Source organism: Culex pipiens, chromosome 3 (assembly GCF_016801865.2).
Source record: "Culex pipiens pallens isolate TS chromosome 3, TS_CPP_V2, whole genome shotgun sequence".
In the NCBI taxonomy this organism is placed as follows: domain Eukaryota; kingdom Metazoa; phylum Arthropoda; class Insecta; order Diptera; family Culicidae; genus Culex; species Culex pipiens.
This window is the reverse complement of record NC_068939.1, coordinates 144,836,328-144,848,676: the sequence shown is the minus strand read 5'-3', so window position 1 is coordinate 144,848,676 and position 12,349 is coordinate 144,836,328. Positions and strand designations below refer to the sequence as shown.

Genomic DNA, 12,349 nt, shown 5'->3' with positions numbered 1-12,349 from the left:
AGCAACGAAAGGTTGCGACACGGTTTTTCCTTTTTCTTCTGTGTGTTGCATTAATACATGCAACATATGCTTGAGTTTTGATGAACTTTAAAGTTTTTGAGTTTTTAAGCAACCATATGGTTGGCGATGTTTTGGAGAAGGAAACGAAGTTTCTTAAGAATTTGAAATTTAAATGTCTCAAGAAACATATGGTGGCAATATGCGTTTAGGGACCGTTAGCTTAAGAGAAATATGAAATTTTATTTAATTTAATACATTTTTCAAAGAGATTTGAAACATTTATTAGTGAGCATTTTTTTTTTCAAATGAGTAAATATCAGATAAATGTATAGACTATTATTGGAAAGATCAGAAAATTTCAGAAATGATATTGAAAATCGTATCACAACTCAAAATTGTTTGTTTATTAAATAAAAGAGCTGTCTAGTTTCTGATTATTTTCCTCAGAGATCTTACCATCAGTAGGGGTGACATTGAGCTTGAGGTTTTAATTTAATTTTTAACGGTTTTGGTAATATCTCAAATCACTCAACAAAAAATCATGCATCCACTATTTGAAATAATAAAAAAAGATTTTTTGCATTTTTTATTTGGAGCATATTTTTACTATTTAACACTTCTAGATTTTTTTTTGAATTGGTCCTATAAAAATATGAAGCATATGTTAATAGCTTATAGACTTGTAGAATTCTTTTAATATAGGGGTTGAATTTTTTTACCTTACATCAATAGAAAACACTTTTTGTTAGTAGGTTGAAAAAAAAACTTTTAGGAAAAATAGGGTATGTTTTTTTCAAACCGATAATCATTTTGATTTTTTTTTACATCATGAAGATGAAGTACAGTCCAGACTTGATTATCCGAAGGAAAAATTTCACTTCAAAAACAAAATTTTGTTGTCTTATTTTTGATTGTTGAGCTTACCCATAAACTTTTCCAAAGTAAATAAATGAATTTTGAAAAAAAATGCATTTTTTATTTAATAGGCAATTAACTATTACAATTTGACAGTAATAAGTTCGTAGAATTCGAATTTAATGTTAAAGTATGAAAATAATAAAAAACATGAAAAGATTTTTTTTCCATTATTCGATTATCCGAAGTCCCATACAAACCTTTGGATAATCGAACTTCGGATAATTGAAACTTCGGTTAATCGAGGCTTCGGATAACCGAGGTTGGACTGTAAAAGATTTTCTTATATTTAAAAACAAATTCATAATGACATAATGAAAACTCCCATTTTTCTAGTTCTTGTACCGTCAGTGGGGGTGACATTGAGTCTGGGGGGTGAGATCGGGTCGAAGTATTTTTTTTATGGATTTTACCATTTCTCAGGTACTTCTCAATGAAGCTAAATTATGTTGAAAGGGTTGTGCAAGGGACATCTCAAGATGACTTTTCTGATAAAATCTCGTTCTTAGAACAAATCTTGTCATTTTAGCAGCTGTCTAAAGTTAAGGTACGTTTTTGTCCAAAAATGACCCCTCGAAAAATCAACTTTTTTAAATTTTTGTTGGAATTGATCAAAAAGTACCCAAATGTTTGAAAATCTCTACTTCAAACATTTTAGCATGTCAATACGATTTCCTCGAACAAGAAACACTGTTGGATGACTTGTTTTTACCATATCTTTGTATTTGAGCATCATTTTAGTTTCATTTGACCCAATGTCACCCTCTCTAAGGGGTGAGATTGGGTAAATTTTCAAACGATTGCCATTTAAGGTAGATTCCATCAAATTACACCATATTTTGGGAAAATGTTAGTAAACTATCTAAGAACAATTCTACGATAAAAGATTTTTGATGTTATTTAAATTGTTTTTGTTTTTAAGAAATTACGAGAGGTGTATCGTTTTTTGACCCATAGTCACCCCCACAGACGGTTGTTTTAGTTACTAAAGAAGATTTTTTTATAATTCCGTTGTGAACTTTTCAACTAAAATCGAGTGATAAATAGCTCAAAAGGAAGTGAGCACGCAAATTTCTATCAACAGTTTACAAAATATGTTGTTTAAATAGTGAAAATCAGCAAATTGGATGGAGTTAGAGCCGAGTGCTTAAGCTGGCAAACATAGGATACTTTGCCCTACATCAATATTTTAAATTGTATCATTCAATTGATCGGTTTATAAGACTATTAATTCTCAACGTGATTTTATATGCTTGCTTACAGAATCCTTTTTACGTTGTAAAATGACATTTTAGTATACAGCCGCTCTAATCGAGTCCGTCCGTCCGTCCGTCCGTGTAAAAACAGCAAGCCGAGAAAAACGCATTTCAAATTTGTCCCACCCATAAGGCTACGTGTTAGAATTTTACGAAAAAGTGGGTTTTCTAGAACAAAGTATTAAATTTTATCGGGTTTTCTGATAGTTTACATGGTTTCGAACCAAACTGTATCATTTACTCAAAATTGGTGAAATTTCATATGGGACGGACTAGCTTCGAGCGTCAGTATAAAGTCGTGCAAAAAATCATTTTTTTATTGAATTGAATACTTCTAGGGTTTAATTTGAAAATGTCCTATAAACATAGGTGATTCCATAGCATAAATTACTTAAAAAACTCTAGTCTTTATAAAGATATGTTGTGCCCAAAACTGCACCACAGTATTTCAGCAAAGAAAGTTTGAAATCAATTAAGTTTCATGTACACGCTTCGAATCACCTAGCAGTGTTGTTTGGACTCAGTTGCAGGATACAGTGCAGTTGAACTTGACCAATGTGTTTATTGTAACGAAGAACCGTTACTAAATTATAACTTAAAAAGACATTGCCAATACTATTCTCAACTTCTTATCCTGTACGTGGAGGAAACAAAAACGAAACAAACAAAGGTAAAAAAGGACATGTGTGTGCCGCAATTACGAACAGTTCGCCACCGAGCGTTGATCCTGGGCTCCTACACGGAACAACGGAATGGAAACAAAAATGTTGCAGGTGTCTTGTGGGAATGAAAAAGAAAACCCGAGGGGGAGAAATAACAGAATAATAAATGTCCCACAACTTGCACGTGGAGGGGCTGGCTATCTGATTCTCAATCGGTTCAGCGGTGCGAGGGTTGTTGAATGGCACTTATTTTCAAAGTTTCTGGTCAGCAGGACACAGCATAGGGGCAATGATAATTTTATGTGCCACTTTAGAAGCCTGCCAGTTATGTATAAAGTGGAGGTGTTTACTTATTAATCGCCTCGCGTACCTGTCCCAGAAAAGGCGTTCAGTATGGATTTGGTGCTTGTCGGATACGTTTGGAAAAACATGTTTGCTCATGAATTTACTTTGTAATTTTTTTTTGCTGAGTAATGGATAACTTGTATTTTTGTAGGAATACTTTGTCTAGAGCACCTTGCTTAGGAAGTGATGTCATGGAATTAGGATCTATTGGATTTCATCTCACCTCACACAGCTCGGACCAGCAATGACAGTGGGGACAGAGGGGGCGTATCCAGACATGCGCACATCTGCTGATAAAATTAACACTTGGCGTGCCAGGTGCATATTGCTTCGTTATAAGACTTTCAAACAATTCAAAATAATTATTTGATTTAACCATTTTAGATTGTTATCATCTGCCATAGAAAAGCAAAAAAAAAGAAAAAAAGAAATGTAATATATTTAAAAATGAAATGAAATGCTTCGAAATTATGTGAAGATTATGTTTGTTGCACACACAATTATCAATGCCTTTTTTTTAATGATTTAGAAAGATTTTGTCTTTTTTACAAAATGGAAAATGTAAATTTCCATGCAAAATACAAATTTGAATTGGATTTCGAAAGGTGTTACGGAAAGGTACGGTTTTCAAACCATTAAAAACTAATTCCCTCCAACCAGTAATTTGTTGACTTCTTTGAAAAGAAATTACGTATGAGCTTCGTTTGAAATAAGAATGAAAATTGAAATAGTAATTCATCATCACTGAAATCGTAGCTTTATTTTTTACACTTTGTGGAATGAAAAATAAGCCAGATTGTTTTTTTGTTATTGTTTATATTTAGAATTATTTTTTTTTTATCTTAACGTTATAAATATTTGTTTTATGGTTCAATAGTAATATTTAGCAAAATTATTCATTTGGAATACTCACCTCAAAGTACTAAATTTTGCGAATATATAATTCATTCAGCGGATATTTATGCAAATCCTATGTCCTACAAATATTGTTCATTTTGTTGAACAATCAACCAGCCATCTTATTTCATTTAGTTAAGATTTTTTGTCATTATTTTGCTGGCAAGATGGAAGTTTGGTTAATACTTTCAACCAGGGCTGTGGAGTCGGAGTCGGTGGAGACGGGTCTTTTTTGGAACCTGGAGTCGGAGTCGGAGTCGGAGTCGGAGTCGTCAAAACTCGAACAGCTGGAGTCGGAGTCGGAGCCGGAGTCGGCTAAATTTTATGAGCTGGAGTCGGAGTCGGAGTCGGAGCCAAAAAATTCTGATAACCTGGAGTCGGAGTCGGAGTCGGAGTCATCTTAAATTCAACAAAAAATATTTTTTATTTCAGTATTTGCTATAAAACAGCCTAATTTACAAAACATCTTATATTTTTAATTGTTTTCACAGTCGCATGCACTCAAATTTGACCAAATTGAATCCAGTTATTTCTGAAAAAATACACCCACAGTAGGGTGCCCAGAAAAAATGACCCCCTGCTCGTGGAAAACGGTTTTTTGAGTTATTTTAAGCATCTGTGCAAATTTTGAGCAAATTTGGTTGAGATTAACCCATTGATACCCGAGCCTTAAGCTGGCAAAAAAAAGTTTTTCATGCAAAAATGACTTTTTTAAATCGTGAATAACTTTTCAGGGTCGAGTTTTACAGCTTTGGTATGTTCTACAAAGTTGTAGAGTATTAAATTTCCAATGGGAATCTCACTTTTGGGAATATTTTGATGAAAAAAGCGTATCGTGCAGAACAAACCGTAAGAAAATTGAGTTTCCCATACATTTTTTCGATTTTTCCCATACAAACTTCACCTCCGAGTATCAGAGTCCTAAAATAGCTCAAGGAACAATATTCAGCTTGTGTAGCGAGGTTTTGAGAAAAAGTCCCATATTCTGGGCACCCTAACCCACAGTCATATTCTACCCCGATAGCGAATGTCTTGGAGGTTTTAAGTAAATCATTTTTCAGGAAAAAAGTTATGAGGTATATAAAAAGATTAAAAATAATAATAATAACTGATTTTGGAAATAGGAAAAAGGTCACTGACAGTATAATTTTTCCAACAAATAATCAACGATTATATTAATCTACTACTTGGAACTCAACATCTGGAGTTTTTTTTGAATAGGTCCAATAAACCAAATTTTCAGTTTTTGCTTTTTGGGTGTTTTTAATACCTCAAAAACTGCAAATTTGGTTTATTGGACCTTTGAAAAAAAAAAAAAAAAACTCCAGACATGTGCATTTTGTTTTTATGTAACTAAGTACAAACATATCGAAGTGTTGCATTTTAAATAATTGTAATTGACCAAAAAAAAATCAAAAAAAGTTGCAACTAATTTTGAAATAATCATTGAATATGTTAAATATGTAGATTATCTTAATGTTGACTATTTCTCTACAAAAATATGAGATTGTGATCCGTAGGCATACTATTTTGATATATAGAATATATTTTACCTGTGGATGTTTGTTTTTTATCCAATTTACAGTTTTTTCATATATTTTGATGAATGATCATTCATAAAGCTTAGTTTTAGGTGAAGGTTAAAAAATTGCGCCTCCTTTTAATATAGGAAATTTTAAAATTTAAAATAAATCAAAAATTCCAAGGTAACATATTTTCTAGGTCCCAAAAAATTTAAAAGGACCCTTTTAGCGTCCTTTCCACGAAGAATTTTATTTAGATACATTGATTTGCAATAATATTTTACGTGCATGTACGTCTTAAAAAAAAAATCAATGGAGCTTTAAAAATAGTATTTTTAATTGCTATTTAAAAAAACAAGGTGACTTTGATAGCTTCTTATAAATGTCAGCCTAAAAGTGAACAAATTGAATTTATATGTTAAATCGAAAATTAAAGCCAGATTTCTGTCAATGATTCATTCAAAAAATAACAACTCAATATTTACATTTATTAGCTTTTAATAAATTAAATGTAAATTTGAGGTTAAGCTAATAAATCCAAATTTACTTACAAAATTGTTCTTCAAAACCGGAGATATTTTTCTGTTTCATTAACGTATAAAACTTGTAACCTAGAAGCTTTTTTTCCGTTTTGAGAATCGAACTTATTTTCCTTGAGAAAAGCATGATACTTAGAGAGAGTTTAACTAATCCTATTTATCAATGTTTTCAAAATAATAATTAAGTAACTTTTGAAACTTAAAACTTGAAACTCGGAGTCGGAGTCGGCTAGAGTTGGCAGGCCGGAGTTGGAGTCGGAGTCGGAGTCGGTTGGAGCTGAAAGCCGGAGCCGGAGTCGGAGTCGGCTAATCTCAGAAAGCCGGAGTCGGAGTCGGAGTCGGAGTCGTTTGAAATATGACCCGACTCCGCAGCCCTGCTTTCAACACTTTCAAATTAATAGGGGTATTATTATGCGAACAAAAAAAAAAAGTCTTTCCTTGATTTTGGAATTATTTAGATGCACGGGAAGAATGAAAATATTTTTTTCTTATTAAGAAAGGATTACACAAACTTGTGAATATAGTAACATAAATGAAGTTAACGAAAAAAAATTCAGGGTACACATTAACTTAGGAAGTTGTTTCTTTTTAAAAAATTGTTGTATTCTTAGTATTCTTTCCGAGATTTTAAAATAGTCAAGCGTTGTTGTAAATCCTTTCAAGGACAACACTTACGGGGATATCGATAGTTTGCGTCATTTTAAAGATATTGAAATATTTGTAGCGAAAATCTGGGTATACTAGACTCGGTTGTTGTCCACCGTCCACCATCTCGATATATATATTTCACTACTTTCAATAGAAGGTTAAGCTTAATAACTTAAATGTATAAAATTATTGAAATAAAAACTACTGGATAATCTAACAGTAAGTTGTCCCTGGTATGGTAAGAATTTGGCCAATATTAGAATGCTCTGATGATTATAAGTATAATTTTTAAAACCAACAACAAATAATTGAATTTAAAGCTTATTGATGAACTGAAAAACCATGATGTTCAACAACATAAAAAGAAATTGATAAGAACCATGCAAAAATAACAACATTACCTAACTTTTTTTTTCTTTTTTATCGGTATTGCGTTGCAAGTTGCGATCCTATTTTGGTCAGATTCATTGCAAATATAATCATACATCACAACCTTTTTGATAATGACACGTGTTTTGTGTATACATTAGCTTTGATGATTGTTGCTGTTTGAACGCCACGTTTCAATTTGCATTATAAAGCATAACCGTCACATGGGACAACTTTGACTGTTTCTGTTTGCAGGGAAACACAAACATATAAATATCTAGAGCAACCCCTCGTAACGATGGTCGTTCCCAATTTGCAAAACAAACAATCGTTTTGCAATTTTTGCCGCAAATCCTTTAAAATGGTGCGTGGTCAACCTCGAATTCAAAAAAAGGTTCAAAATGGACAATTCAACGGAAATTCTCTCGTGGGAACCCATGGAAACATCTTTGCAAAATTTGTTTGCTCACATTTGTAAGTGTTTTGCTTGAATTTTTCCATAAAAATAATTGCATATTTTTCATAGTTTCAATCTACATGTTGGAGTTGTACGCAACTTGTCTCTTATTAAGCAAGGACAAGAATGCTTTCATAAGAAAAATTGCAGCTTTTCCAAACCACCCTCTGGTGTCGATTGAGATAGAAATCGACTCGGAACCACCTTTCAATCCCGAAAAGCTAACGGAAGTGATCAATCTGGGCTGTCACGCGTTCGTTATGGATGAAGAGTTGGCCGGAGTTTTTCTCGATGCATTCATTCGCAGCCATGACTTGGCCATGTTTCGCAATCCGAACAAAACGGTCATTGTGCTGCGGGATCCGGAGGCTCAAGTGGATGGTGCGGTATTTTTGGAGGATATCTGCAGACATCCAGCGTTAAGGGATATTGTGCGATTTCTAGTGGTGAATCCTGCCGGGGACCGGATTAACCTGTGGACTCATCGATACGTGTCCTCTGCAGAGGAAGCAAAGGAGTTGGTCTTTCTGGACAGTTATTATCTGGAGAATGGGTCATTTGCGCTTGGGAATGAGTTGTTCCCAGATAAAACAACTAATTTGGCTCGAAAGTTGTTCAAACTGGCGAGTTTCCGACTAATTCCTCATTTTATCTATACGCCGATTGAGAGTAGTCAATGGTTGGCCACATTCAAGAACCAAACTGTGAAGGTCGATGGAATGGGAGGTTTGGTGATGGTAGAGTTTTGCATGAAGTTCAACTGTACTTGGGATTTGTCAATTGGTAAGCTTAGAATCTTAGGTGGTGATATTGCTATTAAAGAATAAAATTGCTGTAGATCAAGCCGGTGAATGGGGTATGGTCTACGATAACTGGACGGGGGACGGAATTATGGGAGCCGTTGCCGAACGTCGAGCAGATGTTGGGATAGGATCGCTGCTAACCTGGGTTAGTGCTCATCGATTTTTTGGCTTCACAGCCACGATTCGTAAGGTTGGAATCGGCTGTTTCGTTCCAAGACCACGGTAGGTAGAGTCATTTTTGAAAATCATTCAAAAATAACATTTCTGAACTTTTAGGATGATCCCATCGTGGCAAACCGTTGCACTGGCGTTCAGTCCGAGTGTCTGGCTTTGCAGTGTGCTTAGTGTGGCTTGCTGTATCGGGATGTACAGCTTCCTTTCACACCATGATCCATCTCCCAACGCCGAACGAAGGAGTTTTGGATGGAATGCAATGAATGTGGTGGCTATTTTTCTGTTCAACGGGGCAAAGATTCTGTACGGATCCATGTCGGAGTGCATACTTTCCATTGCACTGGTCGTGTTCACCATCAATCTTGGAAACATTTACATCGGGAAGAATGCCAGTTTGAGGGCATTTCCACTGTTTGAGCCTCCGATCGATACTGTGGAGGACATAGCCAACAAGGACTTGATCTGGGTTCAAACCCATGAAGCTTGGGTTCACTCTTTATTGCTTACGCAGAATGTAAGATAATGCATCAAGGAAGAAGTGATTTTGAACTAATTTTATTCTTAAATTACAGCCCTACCTAATGAAGGTTGCAGAAAACTTTAGGATTTATTCGATTCCAGAGTTGAATGCATTGGCTGACCAAGGTGATGTTGGGTTTGCCGTGAGCAAGCTAAACTACGGGCATTTTATGATCGGAACCTTTATAACTTCAAAAAACGTCATGCAGTATCGGATGATGTCGGAAGATCTTTACTTCGAGTATGAAGTGTCGATGACAACCAAGACGTGGCCTTTGAAGGACGTGTTGTCGGATTTGATTCTGAGAATTGTGGCGTCCGGTGTTCGTGCGTACCAGGAAGCGGTCGTTGCCAAACGGTACATGGACTATGGGGTACAGACAAAGATCTTTCACTCGCAGGACCAGGAGGGAAGTTTGCCGCATCCGATGAGATGTGAGGACTTGCTGGCTGCTTTTATGGTTTTGGGGGCTGGAATATTGCTGTCGATTGTTGCCTTCTTGGGAGAGATTTTAAGGGTTAGGTATGAGAAATATGCGATTTCCTTGAAAGGACCTGTTGTAATTTGAATGAACTTCTCAGGTTTGAGGATAGTTTTGTTACGCTACATTTAAAAGTTTATTGTGTATTACATTGTAGTCTTGCTTGCCAATGGTATAGAAATGTGCACCTACCTTTAAAAAGAAAACGTTTTTGAAGCAGTTAGTCAATGATTATCGTAAATAGCACTATTGTTCTGTTGATACGTTTAATATAACTGTTGGGAAAATCATCGCTCATGATTAAGATGATTATTTTTTGTAAGATAATAATATCTCGATGAAGGTAACCACATCAATCCCGATGAAACCATTTTGCACCGTGCAGCTTGCCAACCGCTATCTCCATTACGAAGATCATAAATCCGCTAGCCAATCCGAAGACCAGCAGCAGAAATGCACCAACCAGATGCGAGGGCTGTAAAATCGTTGGTCCGCTGCTTTCCTGGTGGCGCGAATTTGCGATGGTCAGCTGGACCTTGTTGTCTGCGTATTCCGATACCACCTAGAAAACAAATTGAGAATTGCGTGTACGTGAATTTCAGGAGCATGCGCATTGAAGGCCAACGCCAACCTGCAGTTCCCAGTAGCGCTGGATGCCACTTTCAAACACGCGCAATATCAACCCATCCAAATGGTCCATCATGGGCCACGTTTTGGTGGACATTGCGACGCAGTTCTCCCAGTATATGTCCTCAATCATCAGGTGAAAGTTGTGCGATACATCCCGGTCGATGTACTCGCCGATGGCGAAATGACCGTACGGAAGCCGTTCCACGCTGTAGGCCAAGTCCTGTTGAATGGCGTGCCGGTGGAGCGCTTCCTTAGGATGAGTTTCAAAGTTTTGCAGCAACTTCAGGATGGTCGGCTGGGTTGCCATCAGTATCGAAAAGATCCAAGCGTCATGCGTTGAAGCCCAATGCAGGTCACTGTTGGCCAGGTCGAGTAACGTATCAATCGGTTTTTGGTAACGGGGAATTGTCATTACACTGGATAGCCCTCCGGAGTAGACATTCCCTATCATCATCCCAACAAATAGGACCGACCCAATAAGCACCATTTGAGAGATATATTTTTTTCGATTGATCCGAAGAAGCACAGTTTGCAGGATGAACATGCTACCAATAATCATAAAGGATTCACAGATATCAACTCGTATATCCTGCAATGTATCACATTTAGTTTTTGATAAAAAGCACATCTTAAGGCTTACCTGCGTTAAGACGATTTTGTTCACCATGAAATTCATAAACAGTGCAAAAATGCTCGCTAAAACAAAAGTAACCGCGACAGCCGCCCACAAGTTGGGCGTAAACGGTAAGATCGGTGTCATCCAGGAACTCAGCAACTTTGGCTTGGGCGTTATGCATGTTACCCCCGTTCGTGAAATCGGTTTCGACAGCGTCAAAAACGTAAACTCGTGAAACCACGAGTACAGTGCCCCCACGCCAATGTCGGCACGCCGTTCAACGACCGCCCCAATAATACCGTTTCCGGTGCGGTTGTCAAATATTTCACCCCACTCGCCGGCCTCGTCCAACGATATTTCCAGGCTACAGTTGAAGGTATCACAAAACAGTGAGAATATTTTCGACTCAGTACCGTCCACTTGAAGACTTGCGTCATGCTCGAAATAAGCATTGGAGTCCGAACTGAAGTTGACCTCGTTCCAAAATGTATACGGAGAGTAGTTGAAAATTGCTAGCCTCAAGAATCTTCCCTTCAGGTCCAACAGTTTGTCTGGAAACAGCTCATTTCCATACAGAAACGTTCCCAAAGAAGGAATGTAGCTGTCCAAGAGGATAACCTCCTGTTGAGTATCTCTGCCCGTGAACTTGTTCGTGACAACATCTATGCGATCATCTTCTACTTGAACAATCACCACCAGTTGGGGAATATCGTGCACGACAACATGCTCAAAAATCGACTCAACCTTGAAGTATTCCGAGTCGTAATCCAGCGCAATAATGACCTTTTTGTTAGCAAAGCGTTGAACGGTTCGGTCGTGTAGATACCAGAAGAGATCGAAAAATGTCAACCAAGAATTTTCTGTTAAAATGAACGATTGGCACCCATTCTCGATGCTGGACAGGAGGTCTTCCCTGTTGACGTTCTCTATATCGATCCAGATGACTGGTTGAGACAACTCGAAGTGTAGCTCGAAATCAATATCGTTTGCATTGCTGATAAAGCAGGTACAGTAGAGATCGGTGAAATACTGTGGAACTGAATGATGCGTTTAATAAAGTTCTCCAGCATGCAAAAATATAAAATTACTTATCAAACTTAATATGGCTGAGACTGCCAGGAAGTTACTTTCACCTGTTGTATTCCAAGAGCTGATACTAACGTTGAACATTTTGTCTGTAAACGCTCGGAAACATTGCAACCCCTCTTTTATAACCGTTAAACTAACCTTTCAAAACCAATTACAACGCGGTTTGCTGCACTTGAAAGTGATAAATGTTGCACAATAGTTTCAATTTCATGCCACCAAGTATTCACAGCTATACCAACCAATAATGATACCATTAGGGTAATGACTCTCTTGCAATTCGATCCTGTTGACGCCAATTTGAAAGAAATCCTTTGTGTAAACAGTTTTGCTGTCGACAAGTTGGTCAGTCAATTACACTGTTCTGTGAAGAATTTCATTTGACATTTTCATTGATACGTGCTTGACAGGAACATGAAAACTGGCCT

General features: G+C 36.7%; 2 protein-coding genes across 2 annotated transcripts; one reads left to right on the top strand and one right to left on the bottom strand.

The window, feature by feature from the left end:
• Window positions 1-7,691: 7,691 nt before the first annotated feature.
• On the top strand, window positions 7,692-9,698 carry LOC120417141 (uncharacterized). The gene is made up of 4 exons (XM_052709993.1): window positions 7,692-8,394; window positions 8,450-8,636; window positions 8,691-9,102; window positions 9,161-9,698. Exons 1-4 carry the CDS (start codon window positions 7,692-7,694, stop codon window positions 9,674-9,676), a joined length of 1,818 nt encoding a protein of 605 aa, XP_052565953.1. The 3' UTR covers window positions 9,677-9,698.
• Window positions 9,699-9,813: 115 nt separating this feature from the next.
• On the bottom strand, window positions 9,814-12,005 carry LOC128093402 (uncharacterized). The gene is made up of 4 exons (XM_052709992.1): window positions 11,924-12,005; window positions 10,860-11,872; window positions 10,221-10,808; window positions 9,814-10,151 (listed from the first exon to the last, which is right to left on the bottom strand). The coding sequence occupies exons 1-4, from the start codon at window positions 12,003-12,005 to the stop codon at window positions 9,942-9,944; spliced, it is 1,893 nt and encodes a 630-aa protein (XP_052565952.1). The 3' UTR covers window positions 9,814-9,941.
• Between the last annotated feature and the right edge of the window lie 344 nt (window positions 12,006-12,349).